General features: G+C 44.4%; 1 protein-coding gene across 3 annotated transcripts in view; it reads left to right on the top strand.

Annotated features, from left to right (window-relative positions):
* The first annotated feature begins 4,352 nt into the window (after nt 1-4,352).
* The window catches only part of LOC306784395 (high affinity choline transporter 1-like), a 37,962-nt gene continuing 14,841 nt past the window's right edge, over nt 4,353-27,473 (top strand). Inside the window, exons 1-7 of one of the 3 annotated variants that reach the window (XM_079278366.1) lie at nt 4,353-4,718; nt 9,288-9,407; nt 9,616-9,693; nt 9,849-10,057; nt 10,217-10,330; nt 11,428-11,583; nt 18,439-18,587. In XM_079278366.1, coding sequence (XP_079134492.1) covers nt 9,874-10,057; nt 10,217-10,330; nt 11,428-11,583; nt 18,439-18,587 — 603 coding nt within the window. In that variant the 5' untranslated portion in view covers nt 4,353-4,718; nt 9,288-9,407; nt 9,616-9,693; nt 9,849-9,873. The remainder of the gene's footprint in view (nt 4,719-9,287; nt 9,408-9,615; nt 9,694-9,848; nt 10,058-10,216; nt 10,331-11,427; nt 11,584-18,438; nt 18,588-27,473) is intronic. The other 2 variants (XM_079278365.1, XM_079278364.1) reach the window with 2 other exon arrangements.

Here is a 27,473-nt window from a genome sequence, read left to right as displayed (position 1 = left end):
ATGTCCACCCTGGTTCAGACTCGCCGGCAGGTTTGGCTGGCGCAGTCACCCCTATCTGAGACAAGTAGGAGGACCCTCCGTACTGTCCCAGTGGAACCTGGTGAGTTGTTCGAGTCAGCTGCTATACAGGCGCTTCAGCGGACTGTTAGAGCTAGCCAGACCAGGCAGCAGTTCTCTGGTCTTTGCAGGGACATGCCTGCACCCCCAGACCTAGGGGTCCCACTTTGGCCCCACAAGGCCGTTTTCTCAGCCTCCAGCTTACCCTAGTAGCCGCCACAGGCCTCGGCGTCCTGCTGAGAGGCCGGACCGCTACCTATACAACCCTACTTACGTCCCCGTCCCCCCGGCAGGGGTGCCAGGAGATGTCTCCAGGCCGGCTGTCGGGGTTCTTTCTCCCAGCAGCGGATTTCCAAGGGAGAGTGGTTCACGTCTATCGATGCCTGTTCCCATGGTGCATCACCACAGCTTTCAGTCCTGGGTGCTTCCATTCGGACTCTCCCATCTCCCCATGGGTGTTCACAGGATATGTTACTGCTGTCCTTTCCCCCTGCAATCGCAGGGCATGAACATACTGCCGTACTTAGACGACTGGCTGACCTAGGCGCCATCCCGGCTTCAGGCGCCACAGGACACTGCTCGCCTTCTCTCACGTGGCCCAGTGGGCCTCAAGGTGAACATGGAGAGGAGCTACCTGAGCCCTTCTCAGAGCATAACCTTCATTAGTGTGGCCCTGTGAGGGCCTGTCTGTCGCCCCATCATGTGGACAACAACCCCCACAACCGCTCCCTCTTACGAGGGGGCAGACGGTTGCCATACATCCTTTTCTCCGACTATTGGGTAAACTGACAGCTGCCTCAACTGTCGTTCCCTTGGGTTTGCGGATGGCTGAACAGCCTTCACTTGGATGCCAAGTGGCACAGATACAGGGCAATAATATTATCGAAACAGTGCCTATTCACTATCCCCATGGAGGGAGTGCATATCTGGCAAACAGTGTCCCAGGAACCGAGCCCCAGGGGCTCATGTCGGTTCCATTCCACCAGGAGATTGTCACAACAGATACCTGCCTCTCAAGGCGGGGTGCAGTGTGACAGAACAGGACAGCCTGGGGGCAGTTGTCTGCTGAAAGACCGCAGGGTCAGGTCCAGGTTCTAGAGCTAGCGCTCAAGCACTTCCTTCCATATTTGAAGGGAGAGCATGTGCTTGTCCGGTTGGACAACACCTCTGCTGTGATTTCCCATAAACTATCAAGGGGGCACCAGATCTGCAGAAGTTGCTACGGGGATCACCGTGGCCTTCTGACTTGGGAGGCCCCTCGCCTGACCAGCCTGTGGGCAATGTATCTACCAGGAGAACGAAACCAGGTTGTGGTTTTCCTGTTCCGTCACAAGCCTCCACCGTGAGAGTAGCGGCTGCGTCCAGACGTGTCGACCCACTGCCCCCACTGGGTCTCCCTGACAGAGAGGACCAGCCCTCTGGGTCAAGATGCCCTGGCTCACACGTAGCCAGAGGATCTTCTTTATGCCTTTCCACCATTCCCTTTGATTTTGCTACAAGCTTGTCAGAGTTCTTCCCCGACAGGGGGGATCTCCTGTCGCAACTAGAAGGTCGGATTTGGCATTCCAATCCCTGCCGCCTTCAACTATGGGTCACGGGAGGGCCTGACCCTGAGTGGCTGCATAGAACCAGTCTGACTGACTATTCTGAATGCCAGTGCGCGGCCTACCTGCCTGCAGTACAAAAAACAGGTGGAAGCTGTTCTCCGACTGGTGTGCGGCTCAGAACAAGGTCCCAGTACAGCGCCCCGTGCCTGCTGTACTGAGTTTCTACAGTCCCTCCTGGATAAGGGCCGGTCTCCCCTGCATGGGACCTACCCTTGGTACTGGACACCTTATGCTTGTCTCCTTTTGAACCCCTGGCACAGGCGGAGCCGAGATGGCTATCGGCAAGACGGTTTTCTCCTTGCCGTCAATTCAGCTCAATGTGGGGGCGAGCTGCATGCCCTGTCAGTGGGAAAATCATGTCTGAGGTGGAACTCAGATGGCTTGGGTGTCACTTTGTGGCCTAATACAGTGTTTCTCCCAAGGGTGTTGATACGTTCACATATAAACCGGCCTATCCAGCTGGCAAAGTTGACCCCCCTCCCCCATCGGGAGAGGAGAGGTCAAGGCTGCTGTATTCCCAGTGTGGGCCCTCAGAGCTTATGTGGAAGCCACCGCCTACATACGGCGTCGGAGCAGCTCTTTGTCGGTTATGGTGAGCCTAAGAAGGGCTGTGCTCCTTTTTAAACAAAAAACGGCACCTGTCCCACTGGATAGTGGAGGCCATTGCCTATACATACAAGGCGAGCGGCTGCGCTCGGCCATCCGGGGTGAAGGGTCACTACCAAGAGTGTCTCCATACCAAGGGCAGGCCTGAGAGGTGTGCCTGTGGAGGATATATGTGCTGCGGCCTCATGGGCATCACCGAGCACATTCACCAAACACTACAGACTTAACTTTGCCACCCCTCACCCACTGGGGAGGGTTTTTTGGCCAATTTTCTCTGCCGGAGCTATACGAGGTAGTTACTGTGCTTCCTCGTGACTCTTTTGGTATAAGTCATCCAGTGTGAAGCACTGCCTCTGGCGGTCAGTAAGTATGAAATAGAACGAAAGTTACGAATGTAACTACGGTTCTATGAATCCTGGATGACCGCCAGAGTTCTTGGTCACTCGGAATCCCGTGAACTCGCGAGAAGATTCCATAGGACTGAGCTCAGGATGACACCGGAACTTATAGACGACGTGGGTCATCCGAGGTCACATGTGACTTTGTTGATATAAATATTCGACCTGTGCATGCGCGAGACGGAAGATATCCAGTGTGAAGCACTGCCTCTGGCGGTCATCCAGGATTCATAGAACCGTAGTTACATTCGTAACTTTCGTTTGATCAATCACGAAGCCATTTAGTGTAGACAATTAGTGTAGGTAAAAAACCGTGCTTCCACCATCATATGATTTACAAACAGATAGATAACATTACCGGACAATCAGTCATAAACAAACAACGGTATTGTACAACAAAGGATCAAATTATCGGTGTATAAATATGGGCTACAGATCCCCGGAGCTTGATGGTAACACATGCATACCAAACTGGTAATGGCAGTGATCTTCACGTGTTTACTGTGACACTTGAAGATAAGCGTGTCACTGCGTGTCTGCTTATCTTTAGAGTTCCAGGCAGATTTGTTCCTCCCTGTTTCTTTTCTGAATACTCAGATTGTCAGTATATTAATTACTTTACTAACTGCTTTACATATTATTTTATTTACAACGATCTTAAATCTTTTTCAGTCCTATATATTGCTTCTATTTACCGAAAAGAAAAATCCTGTTTGACTTGACAGGTCCTATGGAGCAAGAAACATGAGAAGTCAGACGTTCATAGGTTGTAAACAAGCCAACAGTTTTGCTGTTGTAGATATCACCCCATGGAAAAGTAAACACTACTACTACAATACTCCTGTTAGTGTGCACACAACTACGGAAAGTACGGTAGGTTCACATTTAACCTCGGTAGCCATGAGCTGCCCTGAGGCAACACATCAGCTTGTTTCTCTCGCGTTGCTTTCCCCAGTAGTCTGACAATAATAGACCATACAAAGAAGCCTTTACAGCCGTCTCTAAATCAAGGCAGAGTTTGATATACTTATGTCCAAAAATAAATCATTTTATACTGAGAAAGGTGCTCCTCTGCAAACATGAGCACAACACTTTCATTTTTCTGTCTATTTATAACCAAAGTCATGCCTATTTCTTAACTGCTGCAAAGCTTTGTGGAACTCCTGGGCAAGGAAGTAGGGGGTTGTCCGCACCCACAATCACACACTAAAACTAAAACTGAAGAAAAAAACAGGGACATTCTGGAAGAGGAGATATTTTTCTCCATGTATTGCGGGTGTGTGAGGAACTTGGTGGCATCTGTCATGCTAGCTGTACAGTCACTGTGAAACACGGCAGATAGGTGAGAGACAGAGGTGCAGTCATTTCTGATTTTTCGATCTCTCGAAGAGAGAGTTTTGATGAGAGAAGCTGCAACCATTTGAAGACAGTGGGTAGGGAAATTAAAAGGAAAAGACAGATACTTCCAGAGAAGCGGAGTTGAACAGAGAAAGGAGGGGTTATTAATGAGATGATCACAGTCAACAGGTGCTGGATCTGCCCCACATGCTGATCACAGCTTATTGGCTGCACACAGGAGCACTCATGCACTGACCAATCGGGTGGCAGTAGTGACTGCTTTCTCCTTCGTATACTGTCGGACCCTCCCACCTTGTGAGGTTTAAAACCAGGGGACCGCTGATTACTGATTCTAGAGAGTTCTTACCTTCCTTGTTGACCGAGCCTTATGGGTTTTGAACATCAACTCAGACCTTTCTCCCTCTTCACTGTAGAGCACTTTGTTAAAAAAAAACTGAAGAAAAAAACAAAACTGAATTAGACTTTTTGGCTTCTTAAGTGTGAGAGATTGAAGAGCATCTATTGTTGTTTTTTGTGTTGCTTCCCATCTCTTGGCAAACTTTTTCACTCCCCAACACTGTGGATGAGTGTCACATCAATCTTACTCCTCCCGGACTGAATTTATCACCTTGCCTATTCTCTGTCCTGTGAGAATAGCCTCTGTTCCCTCTTCACATCATCACTAGGAACTGACACGTACAGTTAACCCGAGGTATGTATCCAGTCATTCAATATGCTCACTTGTGTTTCCTGTGCTCAGTTTATTTCAATGCTGTTGTTTACTTTATGTGCAATTCCATGGTTGTGCGTGTACAGTATGACTGTGTTTTTCTTTGAGAGGTCTATTTAAACTTGGTCAAATTAGGACACACTAAGTGAGATGCATGCCTATCCTAGAAATAGCACTGAGGGGCACTGGGTTGGAGCCAAATAGGTTATTCTGGTGTTTATTCTGTGACTACAGCTGTCTTCTGTTTTATTTAGTTTTCTCTCCATCAATGGTTTTGATAAGCTGTCATTTTCCATTGCACTTGGTCGTAGACATAGCAGAGACTGAGACATCATCATACTGCATTATAGATATTGTACTTAGTAGTATTAGGCTGACTTAAACTAATGGAAATATCTTTTATTTACATTTTAGTGATTACATCTTGTTTTGAAAAATCTATTTTCATTGAGATTTTGTGGTAATCACTAATGAAATGATAATCCAGAGTGATTGTATGGAATGCAGTGACAGATTTCTGTCCATTTATTTTGTAGAATTATTTATTATTATTATTTGCTGGTTCTCCAATTATTTTTTTCACTGCTCTATTTCCTGGCAGTTTTACATGTGAAATAAAAACTCTTCACCTGACCACTGACTTCCTTACTGTCAAGTATTTCCTCCTCTTATCACTCCAATTATCGCCGTCACTCTTAATCAATGTCACCATCCCCGATCGCATTGAACAGCGCCTCGAGTGAATTAACAAAGTGAGCAGCTCCCTCTAAGAGATTAGCAGTAATTTGTCCCCTTTTGCCTTTGATGGCCCCAACGTGTACTTTCAACAGATCCCCTTGTTGCCTGCCAGACCTTTGATTACCAGCCTCCGTATCCTGTGAGTGACTTTGTCAGAAATGGTGAAAGTTCATCTTTGTTTCAAGGTACTCTACTTTGTGACATCTAAAGCAGAAATCGGTCACAAACCACAATAATGTCCATTGACTTCATACAGAAACATGTTACATTTTTGGCATAGTTTAAAATTTACAGATACTGTAGGTTAAGACGCAATGTTTTTCTCTCAAAGTCAACTTTTACAGCCAGTATGTAAGGTTTACAGATACTAGAACCCAAAAGCACAACTCGGAGACAAGATTCAGGTATAGGTTTCTTTACTTGGTAAAGGCAGGGTCAACACCGGGAGGTCAGTCAAAACAGGCAAACAAATCCAGCAAGGGGCAGGCAAAAATCCAAGGTCGAGAAAACAGGCAGACAGGGTCGGAACAGGCAGATCAGAATAGTACGATATATAACACTGGAGAGCTTGGCAGATACACACAAGACAATCTGGCAGAGAACAAGTGCAAGTGAAGGGACCTAAATAGTGAGGGCTAATGAGGGAATGGGCTGCAGGTGAGATGGGTGTGGAGGACCAGGTGAGGGGAATGAGAGATGATTGGGTGTGCATGGTAGGATCTGAAATGACAGGAGAGTTAGTCAAATAAGCAGACAGGATGAAAATAAACTAATATGAAGGGGAATTCGTGACAGAACCTCCCCCTCAAGGGACGGCTCTTGACGTCCCACTGGGTTGGTCCGGATGAGCCTGGTGGAATTCCGTGATCAGGGAGGGATCAAATATTCGGCGAGCGGGGACCCATTCACGCTCTTCAGGACCATAACCCTCCCATTCCACTAGGTATTGCAAGCCTCTACCCCATCGCCGAGACTTGTGAAGGCAACGGACCGTGTAGGCAGGTGCCCCATCGATGAGCCGGGGGGGCGGAGGGGGTCTGGGGGGGGGCTGAAGGGGGCTTTCCTTGACGGGTTTAATCCTGGAGACATGAAAGGTGGGATGAATTTTCATGGCCGATGGCAGACGAAGACGGACAGCAGCAGGATTGATGATTCGAGAAACAGGGAAAGGGCCCACGAAGCGAGGAGCCAATTTCTTGGATTCCACTCTGAGGGGAAGATCCCGCGTAGACAGCCAGACACGTTGTCCCGGGGCATAACGGGGTGCAGGAATACAGCGTCTGTTGGCAGACCTCTGGTAGCGGTCGGACGAGCGCAAGAGTGTGGAGCGGGCCTGCCTCCAAGTGCGTCGGCACCGCTGGATGAATGCCTGGACTGAGGGGACACTGGCCTCTTTTTTCCTGCTCCGGGAAGAGTGGTGGCTGATATCCACGGGCACACTGGAATGGTGAGAACCCGGTAGCTGAACTGGGAAGGGTGTTGTGGGCATACTCGACCCACAAGAGCTGGTCAGACCAGGAGGAGGGGTTGCGGGAGGAGAGACAGCGTAAGGCTGTCTCCATCTCTTGATTCATCCGCTCAGCCTGCCCATTAGATTGTGGATGGAACCCTGACGACAGACTGACCGTGGCTCCCAGCAGCCTGCAAAACTCTGACCAGAAGCGTCAGGTGAATTGTGGTCCCCGGTCGGAGACCACATCAATGGGCAGACCATGCAGCCGTAAAACATTTTGCAGTAATAGTTTAGCAGTTTCTTTGGCAGTAGGTAACTTGGATAATGGAATGAGCAGAGCAGACTTGGAAAATCGATCAATGACCGTGAGAATAACTGTGTTACCGTCAGAAGGGGGTAGGCCGGTTACAAAGTCCAAAGCGATGTGAGACCAGGGACGACTAGGAACTGGCAGAGGATGAAGAAGCCCAGAGGGAGGTTGGCGAGTGCTCTTATGCTGCACACAAACCTGGCAAGCACCAATTAACCCCTTGGTGTCTTCCTCCATGGAAGACCACCAGAAACGCTGTCTGAGCAGTGCTAGTGTGCGTCTGATCCCAGGATGGCAAGCTAGGCGAGAAGAGTGGCCCCACTGGAGGACCTGAGTACGGAGATCGACAGGAACAAACAACCGGTTATCAGGACAAGCACTGGGTGCAGGGTGTTTGGCATGGGAGCGCTTTACCTTGTCCTCCACCTCCCAGGTTACCACACCAATAACGCACTCAATGTGGAGGATACCTTCAGGATGGGAAGGAGAGCTCTCTTGCTGGAACTGACGAGACAAGGCATCTGGCTTGACATTCTTTGAACCTGGTCTGTAGGATAGTGCAAACTCAAAACGGTTAAAAAACAGAGCCCACCTAGCTTGACGAGAGTTCAGTCGCTTGGTCGAACGGATGTATTCTAGATATTTGTGGTCTGTCCATACCACAAACGGCTGTTCCGCCCCCTCTAACCAGTGTCTCCACTCCTCCAATGCCAGTTTGACTGCCAACAGCTCCCGGTTCCCAATGTCATAATTCCTCTCCGCAGGGGGACAGCTTCCGGGAGAAGAAGGCACATGGGTGAACCTTTTGGTCCTCAGCCGACCGCTGAGAGAGGACCGCTCCTACACCAGTGTCCGAGGCGTCCACCTCCACAATAAACTGCCGGGCAGGCTCTGGGAATATGAGGATTGGAGCAGAGGTAAAACGTGATTTTAACTCACCAAAGGCCCCTGCTGCCGCAGAGGACCACCGGAAGGGCACATGCGGGGAGGTGAGAGCGGTGAGGGGAGCAGCCACGGAATTGTAGTTACGGATGAACCGCCGATAGAAGTTTGCAAAGCCCAAAAAGCGTTGAAGCTCCTTGCGTGTGGATGGGGAGGACCATTCAGCAACTGCTTTGGTCTTGGCAGAGTCCATCTGGATATTACCAGCATTGAGAAAAAACCCCAGGAACGATACCTCTGTGGTGTGGAACTCGCACTTCTCCGCCTTTACGAAGAGCTGGTTCATCAAAAGCCTGGAGGACTTGGCGTACATGGACCACATGTTCCTGTTGAGGCTTCGAGAAGATAAGAATGTCATCCAAATACACAAACAGAAACATGAAACATTGAGCATATCCCGGAGAACATCATTGACCAACCCCTGGAAGACTGCAGGGGCATTGGTGAGACCAAATGGCATAACTAAATACTCATAATGTCCACTAGGAGTATTAAAGGCAGTCTTCCACTCGTCCCCCTCTCGTATTCTGACCAAATGGAAAGCGTTGCTTTTTTACCTATTTTTTACCGTAATGTTATTGAGTCCTCTGTAGTCAATGCAAGGGTGCAGGGATTTGTCCTTTTTTCCCACAAAGAAAAACCCCGCTCTCGCTGGAGATGAAGATGGTCGAATGATTCCTGGAGCCAATGAGTCCGTAATATATCTCTCCATAGTCTTCATCTCAGGAGCAGATAGGGAAAAAAGTCTACCTCTGGGTGGAGATGTACCCGGGAGGAGGTCAAAGGCACAGTCATACAGGCGATCAGGTGGCAACGAGGTGGCCCGGGCCTTGTTAAAAACCTCCTTAAGGTCAAGATACTCCTTAGGGACCCTGGAGAGATCTGGCAACTCAAAAGAGGCGGGCAGACTAGGGACAGACGATGAGGCCGATTTTAAACAGACAGCATGACAATGAACACTCCACTGTAATACAGTTCCTGATGCCCAGTCAATATGTGGATTGTGTCTCCTAAGCCACGGATAGCCCAAAATGACTGGTTGCTGAGGTGCAAGGATGAGATGGAAGGTGAGCATTTCATTATGATTACCTGACATTGTCATTTGCAGAGGAGTGGATTGATGGGTAACCCTGCAGAGGAGATAACCATCTAAAGCTGTGGCGTGGATGGGTTTCCCCAGGGCCACCTGCTCAAGCCCCAGCTGGGAGGCCAGTGTCCTGTCCATAAGGTTAGCATCTGCACCAGAGTCAATGAGGACTGAGACAGTGTGATTGTTCCCTGAACAAAACAGTTGAGCATGAATCAAAGGGCGAGAGGGCATTTTTAAGTTCACATTTCGACTCACCTCTGGATGACTGGTGAGCCATCTCTTTTACTGGACAAGAGGTTGCAAAATGGCCGCTCTGGCAGCAGTAAAAGCATCGATCCTCCTGCAGGCGGCGCTGGCGTTCTGCTGTGGAGAGCCGGGTCCACACCCTTGCCCTACAGTCCTACAAATACTTTCTCTATAAAAGGTTAATGGAATATGTATTGTAATGTGATTTTGTGTGTGAAATTTGAGTTGTATATCACAGTGACATCACAAGCTTTGCAAACAGCATTTGCATATTTCTTTTACCAGCTGTTAGTAATTCACGTCTTTTATATTTTCTTCTTCATGTCTCTACAGAAAACACACTCAGAAGTAGTTCAGGATGACTCTCAATGTGCCGGGTCTGGTGGTGATGGCGGGGTTCTACCTGCTGATCTTGGGTACGGGCATCTGGGCGTCCATGCGTTCCAAGAAGAAGGAAAAGAAATGCTCAGGAGACAGCATGGAGATAACGCTTCTGGCTGGACGCAACATCAACTTGCTCGTCGGCATCTTTACTCTTACAGGTAAAGCAGTCAGAGGGAATTCAATCAGACTGATTATTTTCTTCCTGATATGTTCATAACATTAGATACTATAATTATTTATGTTAAAAAGAAAAATGCAAATGGTTACTGACATATAGTGATGGTGTGTCTCAAGAAAATTTGTTTGTCTCTCTGCAGCTACGTGGGTGGGTGGAGGCTTCATCCTCGGTATAGCTGAGGCAACATACAACCCAACACTAGGTGCAGTATGGGCTCTCATGCCTGTGCCTTATGTCCTGACCTTCTTCTTAGGTGAGTAGCACCTCTGACCCGCAAGCTTTGACCATGAACGCACACACTCACACACACACAATTACTGCTGTCTTTATCTTACTGATTGTAATCAGGGATACAACTGTGCTGATGAAATAGACATGAACTTTATGCAGCCTAACATAAATAGTCTTCTAGACAAGGCGTCACTACGCCTTGAATGCAAGGTTGGAAATGAACATCTGCAAGCACCAGTAAATTGCCACACAGGCTGGTAACATTCACACACTGGAAAGCCTCACTTAAGATTTAGATTATTTTTGAGAGGTCAGGACTCAGTATTGGAAGAAGAAAGATTGTTCTTGTCAACATTTGACATTCAGTCCATACCTTATTTTACACGAATGAAAGTCATGTAGTATGACACTCAGGCAATTTGAATTATATTTTAACAACAAGCACAAGTGTGTATTAGATTGTTGTTTTCATCATAATTCATCAAAAGAGTACTTTAGCCATTTCAGGGAATACTCTAAAATTAAGTTTCTACACACAGTTCACAAGAGAAAACTTCAAATTGAGCTTCACAGACTTCTGTCTCGAGTTGAAGCATTGTTGACAGTAAGGTAGCGGCCATGCCCCCAACTCCCATCTGACTCCACGCACCAATAAATGTCTCGCTCATGTTAAAAATAGGACCATGAGAAATCAGTTCAGGATTGTAACTTGAGGCAACAGGTGCAAATGGACAGTTCCCCCAGAGACTTACATTGCCCACTCCTGAATTCATTAAATCGACAATCACAGCGTGCTGTCTGTGAGCATTTGAAACTAAATCATCAGCCCTGCAGTCCCAATGTCCCAATGGCCTGCCTGGTGTGACAGTAATAGGAAATGGAAACTCCAATTTCCCTGATCAGGAAATACAACATTCCCTATGTTGGCCCAGTAGACCCAGCTTCAGCTGAAGGTGTTTCTTGTGTTATTTGGAGGGAACATTGTTCTTGTCTTTCACTCTCTTGCTGACCCTCTTCCTCTTTGTCCCTTCTCTCTCATTGGGATTTTAAATGATAGAAAGATCATAATTTCAAGAGATCGATTATCATTCTATGCTAATCCCTTCCCTACTGCTCCAGGTGGGTTTTTCTTTGCCAAGCCTATGAGAGAGAACAAGTATGTGACAATGATGGACCCCTTCCAACAGAAATATGGGAACGTTCTGAGCACTGCACTGATCTTTCCCGCACTGGTGGCTGATGTCCTGTGGGTGGCACGCACACTTGTCAGCCTGGGTAAGTTACTTCACTCTGTAAAACTCTCTGGCAATATAATACTACTTAATTACTTACATACTTATGCAATGATGTAGGCAACCACAGGTCTGAGTACACAATTTGCACAGACACCAGAGTAGACTGGATGTGGTGCTTTTTTGGCTCCGCACTGTGGATTACTGCAAGAAAGCATGTGAAAAGAATAGAAGTAACACCTGACAATAAATAATACAAATTACCACCTCAAACTACAGCTTGCCTTTAAAAGCCTTTTTACACTGGGAATGTAAATGTAAACAAACAAATTGATAATGTGGAATTTTAGTTCACAAATATTCCCGCTGAAACCATTATATTCACGATGCAGGCATTCCACCGAAAACTTTAAGTTTCGTAAGATCAGACAATCCAAGTGTTTTTACTATAATAAACTCACATTTAACTCTACACACTGGAGAGGGGCTCTTAGTGGGCACGACTGTGTAAAAGAGGTTACAATGTGGTTGCATTTTCTATTGGTGGTGCCAAAGAAGCATGTCATTGTAATGACTGTAAATGCTGAGCTTTATTCCGCTGGTTTTCATCATTCATGACTGGACTGAATCATATGGAGCATATGTGTTTATTATTATGTGTTACGTCCTTGTGTTTTGCTTCTGTTTGATGGAATGAATACAACACAGTCTTCAAACATACTGAATTCAAACTCAAAAACAAGTGGCAAAAACAATCTCCTCAAAGTCATTGTATAATACACGTCATACAATTTTGTCCAAAAAAATGTTTTAACTCACCAAGCTTTCTGCCTGGTTAGCAGTGGGTTAGTTGCAGTGAGGTACAGCACTGTGTACACTGGTTGGCTGTGCATTGGCTGTTAATTGTTAGCCAAGCACACCAGGGTCAGCAATGCACTCAGCTGTGCTATCAATAGCGGCCCAATCAAACAGGCAACAAAAGGTGTTTTTAGTAAGTGTGAGTCACCCCAACCCAGAATTCCTTGATTGTGCAGCCATAATTGGGCACCCAAAATATCATGCAGTTTGCTGCAGCAGATGCGAGATAGCTGTGGACAGACACAAAGGTGCACACTCACTCACTGATGCAGGCATGCAGATAAGATAGATAATAACAGGCCTTATATTAATTAGGGCTGTACTGAGTAGTTCGAAGCTGTAAATAATCATAACGTTGATATTTGAACATTGCGTGCAATAGTCCAACTTCTGTTTTCTCTTTCTCTCTCTTTTTCTCTCTCTCGCACATACACAGGGCTCGTCCAAAAAATGAATTTGTTGAAAACAGATAAATGTAGCCCAATCATTTCCGAAATTCAATTATTTTCATCTCACTAAATAGTATGCTTCAAACTATATTGTTTGGCGTTTAGCCATTCTAAAACATAATTTTGATTGAGGTCAAAAAACTGTTTACTCTCCGGCTTGCTGGATGGATCTTACCTGTATTAAAGGGGTGGTCTAACACAAGCAGCAATCTAACAGCACCATATATTACATTTATACTACCACAACACAAAATAATATGTTCCCCATTTTTATAGGTTGATGACATATGATGACAAACATTTGAAGCTTCATCCGAAAACATCAAATGTCAAAAACGCGATATTCGGTAAAACCTTAATATTAATTGATAATGCTGTCACTTATCCTATATCGTCAGGTTTTAAACCTGGCAACGACTTCATGTAATTTCTGATACATATAATGTCCAAAGCAACATCATTGGGAGTCTTGAAGTTGTTTTTGTTGGTCATTAGCAAACGGTCAATTGAGAAACATAATTATAAGCACAAACAGGGTCAGCCATCATCCATGGATGATTATTATTATTTTGTGGGATTATTATTGTGTAGTGTGGAAATTTGTTCAGGTGACAAAAAAGTGTCACTGTTGTTTGTGTCTCTAGTCTGTAAGTGATCATTTAACCGTGTTTGTTTCTGTGCTTTTATAGTGCACACAAGTGTGCAGGTGCTCTGCAGCGTGAATGTGTATACGTAATGTTTTCTTGTGTGTTTTTAATACTGTTTTCTTTTCCAGTGTTTTTTGAAAAGGGGGGTTAAACATCGAGCAGCCTGTTGATTGTGAAAGGTGATCAATTACTCAAACCAGATTGTTATAATTTGTCATTAGAGTCATCAGAATTTTTTTACTATTGTTTGTGCCAGGGCTCTAACTGATTGACAGAGGGAACATGCTACATATTGAATTGACATGATGATTCTGTAAGTCTTTTTAAACTTGAAGGGAAACAGTGAAATCCATTTGAGTATTTGAGTCACCAAGGTAGCACTGTATGCTGTATCACGCTCCACAAAAGGACTGGTTGGGAGGAAGGAATGTCCCAAACCTATTAAACCAATATAGAACCAGAGGACCCCTCACTCCTCAGTAAAACCTCCTGTCGTTGTTTCTGGGAAAGTTATGCTTTCATCCCCGACGGGCACTTTGCACACACGCACATAAACACTTGACACTCCAGTGCACTGAGCATTTGACCCAAGGGAGTTGTTGCTGGGAGACTGTTTGTTTATGTGTGTGTATAAGTGTAATATAAACTGAGCTTCAGGTCTGCTTGAGAGTGGGGGGGGGCTTGGGTGGTTCAGTGCCAGAAAGGAACTGACTTTTAAAACACACTTCCCATGTGCTGTGCGCAGTATCAACAAAGGTCAAATTTCTTCCGGGAAAGAATCGGGGACAGAACAGAATGGCTGCAAATGGTATGTTTGTGGTGGTTGTGCACGCACGCACATGCATGAGTAGTGTGAAGGTGGGACATGGATCTAAAAATAACACAGGGGTATTTCGGCAGCTCTTTCTCTCTGTCCATCCCCGTCCAATTTCTAATTTAGCATGGATGGGAAGAGCACAGCTCAGCACAGAACAGATAGGGGTACAGTGCCCTGTTGAGTCTGGATGCATATCCAGATATATCCATATCAGGTCGAGATGGATTTCCGGTTCACACTGTTAGATCCGGGGGTTCTCTGGCCCGATACGGGGCTACCTACTGACTCAGCTCTCTATTAAAAGATTGGCGAGCTGGTGTTCTTGCGAGGAAACTCGCCTGGCTCTGCTAACTACCGTTACTCCTGACGTCTACCCTGCTTCCTCCGGGCCCCGGGCGCTCCTACCAGTCCTACCAGTCGTGTCAGTTATGGCAGCTTCCCTCTTTTGGATCTGGGCTCTTGGTAAATTGCCAGGTTTGGTTTGAACGGCTAAGGATTACATCTAAAACCGTAAGGGATTGTTAAGTGGATAGGTCACTAGGATAACCATTCGGAACTCTCAGTTGTTATGCTGCGTTCACACTGGTCGCGTTGATTTTTTGACGCACTGCAAAATCGCATCCAACGCGCCGCCGGTCGTGTTCACACCAAACGCCGCAAAATCGCGTAGCGCCGGAGAGGGGCCGTGGTTTATCGACTGGAAGCCGTTCACCTGGCCGTCATTTCTTTCCGCTTTCAACCGTGAAAGGAATAAGGACAATTGCTGCTTTGTATGTGTTGTGGAAGTCCCTCAAACGTCGGAATGCCAAACGCCGTCATATCTGGTTCATAATATTGTTCAGAGGAGCTCCGTGGATTTCATCGAGCTGTATTCACTGTGTCTGGCAAGCCACCGGTCGCTGTTTACTACAGCTGTAGGAACACAACATAAACTGATTTGGCTGTGATTTAACGGAAAATAAACCGACAAAAAGGGACTCCAAAATAACTACATAATGATGCAGATTTGTACTTGTCTTCTCCGACAAAAAGGGACTCCGAAATAACTACGTAATGATACCGATTTGTAGGCTACTTGTCTTCTCAATGGAGCTCTGATGGATCGGTGCTAGGCTATGCTAACATCGTAGCAGCTCCACCAGCACTAAATAACGTCATGTAGACGTAAATACGGCAGCGTCTATTCATTGTTTGTACTGTATGGTTTACACACACACATGTGTACACATAGTTTGGTCCGGTCTCGATTGATATGAGGTATCGTAGAGCTCTGGGTGAACACAGACGGCTACAGGATTTATTTCCTGATTCAACAACGGCAGGAAGTCAGTGATGACAGGGGGAGCAACTCAACGCTGATAGGCTATCGCGCCACAGCGTCACGCGATTATTTCGCAGAAGTTGAAAAATGTCAACTCACACGTTGGCGATTTTGCCGCGTCCAACGCAAAAACGCGTCCAAAGTGGCGCGCCATCGCAAAATCGCGGCGCGCCAGTCTCATCAGGTCTGTGCATAGACTTTGTATGTAATCTCGACGCACGTCAAAAAATCAACGCGACCGGTGTGAACGCAGCATTATACATACAATAGATTTAACTTTTTACTGCCACAAGGAACATTTACTACTTAAGCAAAATTAATGCACTTGAGAAATTTACTTTAAATGCAGATTAGATCTTTATTGAAGGATATATTTATTAGCAGGGGCACAGCTACAGCTCACATAAAATAATACTATACTTGATTCGATTCGTTACAATTTCCTTCTTAGATTATACTCATTAGTTTCGATGCCGAGGCGGCTCGGTGGAGCTGGATTGTCGATGTGATGAAAAAATCCTTTTGGGGTTTTTAGGAGCGAAGGTCTGGCCAACCCTTCGGCTCCTCCTGCTCGGCCAACGAAGTCCGTTCAGCGATCCTTCAGGCTCAGTACAAAGTCTTTAGGGCGGCTGTGTCCATCCATTGTCCAGTTGTTAAAGTCAAGCAGCGGGGGAGGAAAATCTCCGTCTTTCAATCTTTGTCCACGAACGGCGGTCTTCTTTCCGTGAACAGAGACGAAGTCCTCCGACGCGGCTGTCGAACGAGGTCCAGTGTTTCTCCATGGATGACTTGTGAATTCCCGTCTTGCTGTTTGCAAGTTACTTCTTTTATAACACTTTTGGGCTGTCTGGACCCCCCTCCCTTTACTCTGCACATGATTCATTCTTCATCATTAAGTGTGTGTGCTTATGCTGTGGATGTGTGGAAATCACCTTGCCTTCTCTTGCAATCCTAACGTCTCTGCATTCTTCACTTCCCCTTTTCTAACACAGATTAGTTATCATAATCACGGTTACAGTTGTTAATCACTTTACTTAGTACACACTTGCTTATAAAATGATTATTGATCTCATCCTTCATCCTGATTATGCTTTGTGTCTTTTCTACTCAACCGCTACCCTGCATGAGCTCCTTCTCAACCTCTGTTATTTCCCCATCCCTTCAAGCCAACACCCTGCTTACTTCCTCTACCTCCGCACTTTCAACACACGCAGACTGCACTCTACTCAGATACACCTATTATTATTATTATTATTATTATTGTTATTATTATTATCAGGTTGACATTTGTTGAAATCACTTTACATTTGTTATGTAATACATGCTTGCTTTAAAATGATTATTAGATTTCATCTTTTAACTCTTAATTGTACGCTTTGTGTCCCTTTAGCCTAATTTACAGGCCGACCATATATTCCTCATTTAAGGCAGCTCTCCTGGGATCTCAACTCTTTTTGACAACACATAACATCAGAATGCATCTCAACTGACCGCTTGTGGTTAGAGTCTGATCACATTTCAATTTATACATATTACAAAAGTAAACAAAACACAGCAAAGCAACACAGAAAAGCTTGTAATGACAACAAGTTCAAAATAAAAGTTGTGAATATGACTTAAAGAGTGAAAAACATTAGGTAACTGTCATTCAATGTTACCTAATGCGTATTCAGCGCTTACCTAAAAATAAAGTATGAACAGGTGGTGAATATCTGCGGTACCTACTATCTTGTTGTAATATAAAATAAGTGATGGGTTAGTCTGTCTGCAGGGTAAAAAAACATCAACAAACTAATTTAGTTAATATCATAAAGCAGCCGATAAATAATATGGTGACAAATCTTTCAGGGTAATAGATTTGATTTAAAAAATGTCAAACACATGGGGTGAAAGGACAAACTGAAAACTGTGAAATATGCATTGTCAAGATGATGCAAAGACGGGATGGTTTAGGGGGGTGAGGGGTCACCAGGGTGGTAAGTCGCACTCAATGGTGCCGATCTGACACTTTTTATGTTTAAGAGCATTGTTGTGTGTGGCTGCAGGCTGCGGCTGGGGAGACCCTGGCAATGTGGGAGAAGAGCTGGTGAAGGTAGTGTCGTTTTGCTTGCCTTGTTTGAGTAACAAGATGTCTTCTTTTATTATTCACTTGTTTATCTCTACTTATACGTGTTTTACACATTTGTTTCACTACTTGAAGACACTTCTCTTTACCTTCTGCTTGATTTTGTTTGCTGAATTAAGAATTATCAGTATTAGGGTGATAATTCATCTAAAAGGGTGAAAAGGCATATTTTGGAGTCACAATCAATAGGCTGCTACTGTTATGTGTTTCTGTACAGTTGTTTTTGTTACAATTGTATCGTTTTATGTTGGCTTGTTGCTTTATCTAAGCTCTAGGGTGCTTTTCAAAAGTTTAACCAAAGCCTCCCATGGGTAAGTGTAGCTTTATTATTGATTTCAATGACGACAAATGTAATATTTTGCTTTTTGTTGTTAAAAGTTTAATTTATTTGTGTTTTTTGGGAAAAAACTGCATTAAGATATGAAAAGTAAAACAAGACAATAGCATTGCCTTGCGTCTTTAGTTTAAGTACATACTTATGCATGTATAATGCGTGTCTGTGTGAGAGGGAAAATATTTAGCCTGAAAGAGATTGAGAACTTAATAAAACACGCAATTTAACAATCACAGCAAGCAGTTGCATGTATCTGGAGCAACCGACGCCTGTACATTAGACAACTTGGTGTAAGACTCTTTGTCCGTCGGTCCGCCGATGCTCATCACTCTGTTGTGTTGCTCCAGGTGGAACTATGAGTGTGATCCTGGACCTGCCCTACATCTACTCCATCATCATCTCCTCAGTGGTGGCCATAATCTACACACTGCTCGGGGGGCTCTACTCTGTGGCCTACACAGACGTCATCCAGCTCATCCTCATCTTTGTCAGTCTGGTGCGTAACATCTAGCTATTGACCTGTTCACACAGCAGCATCTTGAACAATCAGGGAGGGTAACCTCATAGCTCCAGCTTCATTCTTCTATTGAATAATGAACATCATGCATGTATCCTATTACTCACTCAACTACATTGTAGTAACAAGTTGATGAAAGAAGACAGAGGGAACACATTTTCTGCAGAGGTAGCTGGTAGCTTATTAACTATGCTAGCTGATTAATTGACCTACTAAATTAAAGCATGTACTGATTTCATTAGCTTATTCAATAACAGCTCCAGTTACATGTGTCATACCCCACAGCTCAAGCGTGTCCCAGCCTTCATTCGATGGCTGTGGCCACAACAGCTACCGTTAGCATCAAATTCAGGGTCTGATTAGTTTATGTATTGAGACGTTAACGTTATCTTGTTTGACATTCTCTGTCTGGATAGTTTTTTGTTGAGTGGAGTGGACACTGGCACTATTTAGGAGGAAAGTCATTGGGCCTCATTCACTAAACCTGAATACAGGAATGTTGCTGGTCGATTGGCTTAGCCCAAAGACTAAAGACTGTGGGAAATGGCTAGCCTGGCTCTGTACTAAGATAACGTTATCGCAATTCATTTTTACATTTCACGAAAACAGAATATGGCAATGCTGATAATTTACACTGGACCAGTGGCGGCTGGTGGAAAATGTTCTAGGTAGGGCCATCCTATCAATTTCAGCAAACATCCCAGTATGATTTAATGCAAAAAAAATGTAAGTATCAAACACGCATTATTACTTGGCAGTTAAATATTTAACATGTATTCCAACACGAAAAAAATCAGTAAATAACACTTATATAACATAACATGTTTATTTATTGAGATGCCCCTATGGACCTTGTTATAGGAGGTAAAGATCAGGAGAAGTAAACATGAAGTGTAATTATGAATACTGATGTTAAATTAAGCTATGATGAGTTTTCACTGTAAATTTAACATCTCTATTACATGTTGATGCCTCCATGACCAAGTTAAGCAGATGAGACTGAGGACAGCTATGTAGAAGAAAAGATGTTCACTTTGTCTAATATGTAGCTTGACAGAGTTCTCCATGTGTGTACTGGTGTTCTCATGTCTCCTTACCTCCTCATCCCTCACTCCCGTAACTGTCCGTGCTGGATCCGTCCCCGTTGTTTTAAAAAGCTAAATAAATGAAAAAGCTAAATAAATGATTAGCATGACGTCATCCAGCTAGCCAAACCTGTTCAGCTAGTACAGAAGCTTCGCATGTACTGATTCCCTTTCCCGCGAGTCTGCTGTCTGATTGTGAGGTCAGGCTGATCTGATATCAGCTCTTTGGCTGCAGAATCTCCGCCAAAGTTCTCCTCTCAAACGGGTCTTGGAGGAGGAGTGCTCGTGTGGAGGCTAAGACTCACACCCCACAGAGAGAAGGCCAGAGCACGCGTGTCCGCTGCTTTGCACAGTCGACACGCTGCAATAAGAAATCTACCAAGACTGGTTTACAATTAAAAGGAATTTAATTCCACTGATGCAAGTACGATTACAGTTAAACATTGGAGTACATACTCCTATGAAATATTACAATATTAACCCACTTTGGAAAAAAACTACCTCTGGTCCCATGAGACACAGCCGTCGCAGGGCACCACACGCTAAAAAGAGGCAGAAAAAACACTTCTAACTCCGCCCACATATTCGTTCGCGACTCCTCCCCTCCCGTCTATCTCAATTTCTATTGGCTAACTTCTCTACGCACTTCTGTAAACGCCTAACTCCACATCTCTCTCTCCCTGAGCAGCTAACACATTCAAATTCTGTCAGTTATGACTTACTCCCTTCTATGATTATCCTTCAGTATAAATGTTACACTTCTGCCACCTTGGCAGAAGCTTCATGTCTTATTAGCTACTAATCTTACAACACTCTATGTTTATCTTAATTATGCATCCCCAAAACCCTTATGTTTATGACTAATTATGAATTCTTAATTATGAATTATTAAACACTTTTATTATATCTACTAACCACAGTTTTTTGCTCAAATTTCTTACAATTCCCCCCTAACCCACAGTTCACTGTGAGTTAGTTACTCAAATGTAGTTAGTTACTCAAATGTCCCTGGAGACCTCCCCCCTACTCAATCCAGGGAGAGGCTCCCTATCTATCTAAACAGTGACAAACAATTCATGCATACAGATATCATTTCACGTATTCCTGTTCGGTCCGTTTCACCCTACGCTTGCCTCGCTTACGCAAAAAAGAAAAAAAATCGAATGCGTTGAAGTTCACTGCCTTCCATGTCTTGGGGCTGGCAGGATCAGGATACAGTGTGTAGGCTAGAGAACACATACTGAGAAGCCTTGACTGTTCTTTTACACTTGACAAAATTACATTTCTTAATCCTTACACCCTAAAATCCCCTTATAACCCAATTAAACAAAAAATAAAATCTCAAAATACTCATCCAAAACAATCCGTCAATTTCCCAAATTTCCAATATCTCACCGGATGTTTTAGAAGTCCATCTGGGCCTTTATCAGGTCCTTCAGGATCTCCGAGAGGATGGTCAGGAACCGCTCGTGATGTTCCGCTGGTGGCCTCATCTAGACTGTGGCCATCAGAAGCTCCAATTCTCCCTCATCCTCGACACATAACTGGTTGCCCTGGACTGGTGTCTGGCTCATCGTTGAAGCAATAAACCCCTGTAGAAGTCCACGGATGCAAGGGAACCCCCATCCACAGACGACTAGGAGGCCTACGACGACAGCACACAGAGTAATTACGATTGACAAAAATGTATGTTTCCACTTGCCAAACATACTTTCCAACCAGTCGGTGAATGGATTCGTGTCACCAGAGTTCTCCGCTAGCTCTTGGCTGAGTGCTGTCTGTCCCTCCAGCGCCCTGGTCACCGATCCATCAGGAGCTGTGTTATTTGGAATGAAAGTACAGCACGCAGACCCAAACATCTGGCAACCGCCACCTTTCTCTGCTAAATCATATCTAATGCCATTCTGTTCTGCAAGGTCATTAAACTAGTCTTCACCAGCTGTGCATGCAGTCCTGATATGGCGTCCCTGGTGAAGTTTACAAAACGCTGTTGGTTATAGTAAATGTAGTTGATCCACTCGACATTTTTATTAATCGTCACCCTCTGAGAGAAAACAGATTCTAAATCTGCTGCTGTTTGATTTCTGGCTTGAAAGTTGTTAGACACCCCCCTTGGCCCTCTTATGACATCTTATGTAGACTTGGTCATCAAAAGCTCCCTTTGGGCTACCGGCATCTCTTTTGGATCTTCTGTTAGCATGTGGGCGTGGAGAGATGAGTTCTCTATAAGTTGCGTCATTGACAGGCAAGATATAGAATGGCAATATAAGTTGCACCAACGCACCTCTACCTGTCCAATCTTTAGGCAGGATTGGATATATGGTTCTTCCTCCACACCATCACCATAAATCAGCTCTAGATGCTGTCTGTCTTAACACACTGTTATATAGATAGTCGCTAGCATTGTGACTGTTGCTACAATTTGCTTCAATAATACTACCTACATTGGGCCCCTTAGCTGTATCTGAGACTATACAATCAAATGGACCCTCTGAAACCTTGAACAGAGGTGGGGTATTATATTCTACAGGTGGGTAATCCCAGTGTAGCCCCTGACAAGTGTGATGAAGGGGCAAAGTGTCATCAGTAAACAGAGTTAAAATACAACTAAATTCAGGACTTAGGGGTCTAAATCTTGAAGGAACTGGTGTTGCTAGGGGTCTAGGTCCTGAACACACAATACAATCAGTACTTCTCTGACTTGAAGCCGTATATTGTACCCACCATAAATTCCCATCCGCCATTCCAGTTTCCACCCCCGGTACCTCATTCTCTGCGTCAGTCGTATGTTGAACCTGATCATCCATGATCTTTTTGCAGGCTTAACAATAATCCTAATGAGCCCTTGTGGGGCAGGACTATCAGTAGTTGCCTTATCCTGTACTACGTAAAGTCCTCCGTCAGTCAATTTTGGGTCTGTTAGGGTAAGTCTTAAAGGATTACACCTACCCACCCCCTTTCTACACATGTGATAAGAAGCTGGGGCATTTAACATCTTTAGTCGGTCTTTAAGGCCTGGGTTGGGGTCTTTTCCTAAACCCTCGCCGCCTGTGTTCATCGTTGCCCATCCCCAGTCTTCACAATCAGTCATAATATGATAACAGCTTCCCATACTTATTTGTGGCGGGCCCACACTGGTCAGTTATGATGCACAAGGTTTAGGTCATCCAACCGTAGGTGTGTTCATACTTGGGACAGGAAACTACTTCACAGAAGTCGAACTGGACCGTTGATGTTGTACCTTCTTTGAACGTAAGAGTGAGAGTTACATTTTCATAGGTGAGTGTCTTCAGAGAAGCCTCTCTACGTGGCCGGAGATCGGTTTGATTAGCTACTGAGGCTAAATGTCGAATCTTGATGTAGTCATGCATGTGTTCTGGTTCCTGTCTGTGGTTAATTCCCCATACTAAGAGGGAAACTACTGAAATCAGGAAGCAAATAATTACAGACTTCCATAACCCACTGAACCTAGAGTCTCCTAATGGACGCCCTCGCTTAAACTGTGGGGGAAACGTCATTGTCAGTACTGTCTAAACCCCTCTTTTGAGGTGTCTTTAGCTTCACATTTTGCCTGTTTGATGTTCAATCCTGTCTCTGCGAGTGTCTGCGAGGTTGCCAATACTACCTCCCATGGACCGGTCCACCTTGGTTCACTCCACCTGCGCTTGTGGACTTTTATCCACACCAGACTGCCTGGTGACACGTCAGCCTGCTTCCTTTCGTCAGCTGCTGCTTCTGCGTTTGTCACCTGAGATAACAAAACTCGGCTCATGTTAGTTAGAGCTCCCGTATATTTCTCAATTTATAGAGTTAGCAAGTCTAGGCTAGGACCTATCACTGAGTTAGACTTGGATTTTGCTGTATTTAAATTCAAAATACTTGTGGTTTATCATGAAGTTATTAATCTCAAAAATTGTGAGTAGCACCTTTACTGAAAACTACTCTAAATGTGGATCTACAAAAAATGTTTGACACCTTACCATATCCCCCCTTCACCACGATATCTCTGCTGTAAGAGATCACGTGGTAATCATCTATGTATCTTGGCTATACACTGAACCTCCCCATGGTCCTGGTGACAGCATGGGCATCTGTTGATGTCTCATGGGAGGAGGTCCAGATGGTCCTGGTCTTAGGTACTGCTGATGTTGTGGTGCTGCACTGAACGGTCCTCCTGCTCTTTCATGAGGGCAATCTCTCACCCAATGACCTTCTCTCCCACATACGTAGCACACTCCTTTACTTACAAGACCTTCATGCCCCCCTTTATCGTTACCTCTCCCTCTGTTGGATGCTCCACCTCTGCATCGTGGTGGAGGCTGATAGTACACCACCGTGGGGGCTGGTACTGCTGGATTTTGTTGCTGCTGGGCTTCTGCTGCTATCATCTGTTTCTTGGCCTGACATTTTCTATTTTGCTCTCTGTCGACCTCTGCTACTTGAAGTTTCAGCAGTCGCCACTGCATTCTCTTTATATCCTCGTCTTCTTTACTTTCTGCTCATCTTTCCTCTATCTGCTGTTGCAAATCTTTTCTGATGCGTTCTACTTCTCTTACTTCACATTTTACTTTTCTTACCAGCGCTCCCACTTCCTTTCTCTGCCTCGTTAATGTACACATTATGCAGCCTAGGAGTATTCAAATGTGTGTATTAAATGTGCACGCTTGTCATCACATGAATCAAAGTCAACTCACCCTCTGTGCTGTATTGTGTGCGGTCGTTGACTCCAAAACTGGGATCCACTGCTCCACTTCCCAGATTTGGATCCACTCAACCACGCACCTTGACTAAAACAAACACAAAACTGCCCAAAGTTCAGCAGTAAATGTTAGCATACGTCTGTAGTGTAAGAGAGGTCAACGATCTCTCAAATGTTAGCGTCGTCCGTGTCAAAATTGATTCTTAGGAACGATATAAAACAGTAAATGTACCAAAATTAGTCAATACTGGATATGTGAAGGAATCTTGAATCCAAAATTGAAGTTAGAATTCCTAAATCAAACTCAACATCTAAATCAGAATCAAAATCAAGATCACAATCCAGTTCCAAATCTGAATTCAAAAGGTTTAAAACCGGAAGTAAAATGAAATTAAAAAACAATGAATAATTAATCAATTAAATATTAAATTCAACTTCAAAAAATCAATAACTGTATTCAAAGATATTCAATCAGAAATACCAATACAAGTCAAACTGTTGAACTGCACTTACACTCTGGTCTGCACAATAATGAATCTCATTTACTAATGAATCACAATTAAGTTCAAGAATTGAAGAAGCACAACTGAAACCATTAATCTTTGTTAAAATGCTGTATTAGAACCAAGTCAACAACTAAAGTTGTAATGCTTAATTAAAGCTAAAGTCAGGATGTAAGCTTAAAGCTCTTATGCTGCATTCACACCGGTCGCGTTGATTTTTTGACGCACTGCAAAATCGCGTCCAACGCACTGCACAATCGCGTCCAACGCGCCGCCGGTCGTGTTCACACCAAACGCCGCAAAATCTCGTAGCGCCGGAGAGGGGGCGTGGTTTATCGTCCTGGAAGCCGTTCACCTGGCCGCCATTTCTTTCCGCTGTCAACCGTGAAAGGAATAAGGACAATTGCTGCTTTGCAGTGGTGTATAAAGTACTCAAAAGCCATACTTGAGTAAAAGTAAAGATACCTTACTGGAAAACTACTCAAGTAAAAGTAAAAAGTGACCTATTAGAATACTACTTGAGTAAAAGTCTTAAAGTATCTGATATTTATTGTACTTAAGTACAAAAGTACTTAAGTATCAAAAGTAATTTTCTGATATTAAATGTACATCATAACCTGTTCATTGAAAGTACAAGTACAAGTACAAGTAAATGCTGTTAATAAAAAAGCAAAGGGTCAGAATTGTGAGAATTATGAAGTTTATTCTTTTAAGTGCTGTGGCATCATGAACAAGGACATGGAGCTGTGTTGACAAGAATTGGGTTGGCTGTGATCCATTCAGGAGCAACAATGTTCAACATAATATATTGTACATAAGTATACTTTTGCATCTACGATGAACTCATCATCATAATTCTCCGAAAAGCAATATGACACTATGAAGGAGTTGTAACAGTGCGTTTATAAGTATGCTCATTCCGACTAGAGGATGTAGAGGGCAAATGCATAATATTATGTTCAGCAAAACATATCCACTTGATGCATCAGGTCAGTGTTGTGAGAAAGGACACCTGCCTTGTAAACTCCTATGGGCCTGATTTTAACACAATAGACAAAGGTTTGTCTCAAGCTGAATCTGCAATTGGGCGACTGCTACCATCATAACTCCATCTGATCATCCACAACATGACTCAAATATCAAAACATGATCAATACTAAAGCAGCACAGAAAGTAACCCAGTCATTACTTGAAACTGAAACATGTCCTGTTCTTCTTCAAAAGAAGTTGGTTTTCAAAATTGCGAGAATTCAGTCTCTCTCTTCTTGGGCTGAAGACTAGTCCTGCGATGCTAAATAGTCTTTCACAGGGCGCTGAGGCAGGTAGAGGTGTGTTCAGCGTCACAGACAGCTTGCGCACAGCGGCGAAGGATTCCCCGAATGCTGCGCTCTCGCGGCTCCTGTCAATCCGTGTATATAGCTACAGCTAACGTTAGCCAACTAGTGCTGCACAACTGTCAACACTTCCTCAGCTCACTAACTCGCTAGCGATCCACGGGTGTTGGTCTTCGTCACCACCGTCGTTTGTTGCGGGAGTAGCAGGTGCTTCCATTTCTGCTTCCATCATGAAATCAGTCATCGTAGAGTGGAATTATACTCAGGTAGTCGCCCGCTAGCTATAGCATGTAGCATCCTGGGCATCACTGGGAATCAGAACACCGCGGCTTTGAGAGCACTTGTTTGCAATTGCGCATTAACGTGATTAACCAATGATTTAACTTGCTGCTCGGACCACTGATTCACCAAACCTGCTTGCTTGCAGTCTGTGTTCCACCACAGTCCCCGACGCTGCTCTCATGATTCATTTTGTTTCTAAAGATAGATTTGATTTTGTAGCGAGTAACGAAGGTTTCAGGGGAAATGTATCGGAGTAAAAGTATCGGTTTTCTTTGCAAAATGTAGTGAAGTAAAAGTAAAAGTAAACAGAAATATAAGTAGTAAAGTAAAGTACAGATATCCAAAAAAACTACTTAAGTACAGTAACGAAGTATTTCTACTGCGTTACTATACACCACTGCTGCTTTGTACGTGTTGTGGAAGTCCCTCAAACATCGGCATGCCAAACGCCGTCATGTCTGGTTCATAATATTGTTCAGAGGAGCTCCGTGGATTGTATCGAGCTGTATTCACTGTCTAGCAAGCCACCGGTCGCTGTTTACTACAGCTGTAGGAACACAAAATAAACTGATTTGGCTGTGATTCAACGGCAATAAACCGACAAAAAGGGACTCCGAAATAACTACGTAATGATGCCGATTTGTACTTGTCTTCTCCGACAAAAAGGGACTCCGAAATAACTACGTAATGATGCCGATTTGTAGGTTACTGGTCTTCTCAATGGAGTTCTGATGGATCGGTGCTAGGCTATGCTAACATCGTAGCAGCTCCACCAGCACTCAATAACGTCACGTAGACGTAAATACGGCAGCGTCTATTCATTGTTTGTACCGTATGGTTTACACACACACATGCATACTGTTGTGGAATATTTCTATGAATAGTCGGGAGAAGAGTGTAAAATGTTTCTCATCAATGTCAAATGAAACAGAGTCTGGATGAACGATCAAAGTTGTAATAGT

The sequence above is a fragment of the Melanostigma gelatinosum genome, assembly GCF_949748355.1.
Source record: "Melanostigma gelatinosum genome assembly, chromosome: 11".
In the NCBI taxonomy this organism is placed as follows: Eukaryota; Metazoa; Chordata; class Actinopteri; order Perciformes; family Zoarcidae; genus Melanostigma; species Melanostigma gelatinosum.
The sequence above is the reverse complement of the archived record's forward strand: the minus strand, read 5'-3'. Positions and strand labels throughout refer to the sequence as shown.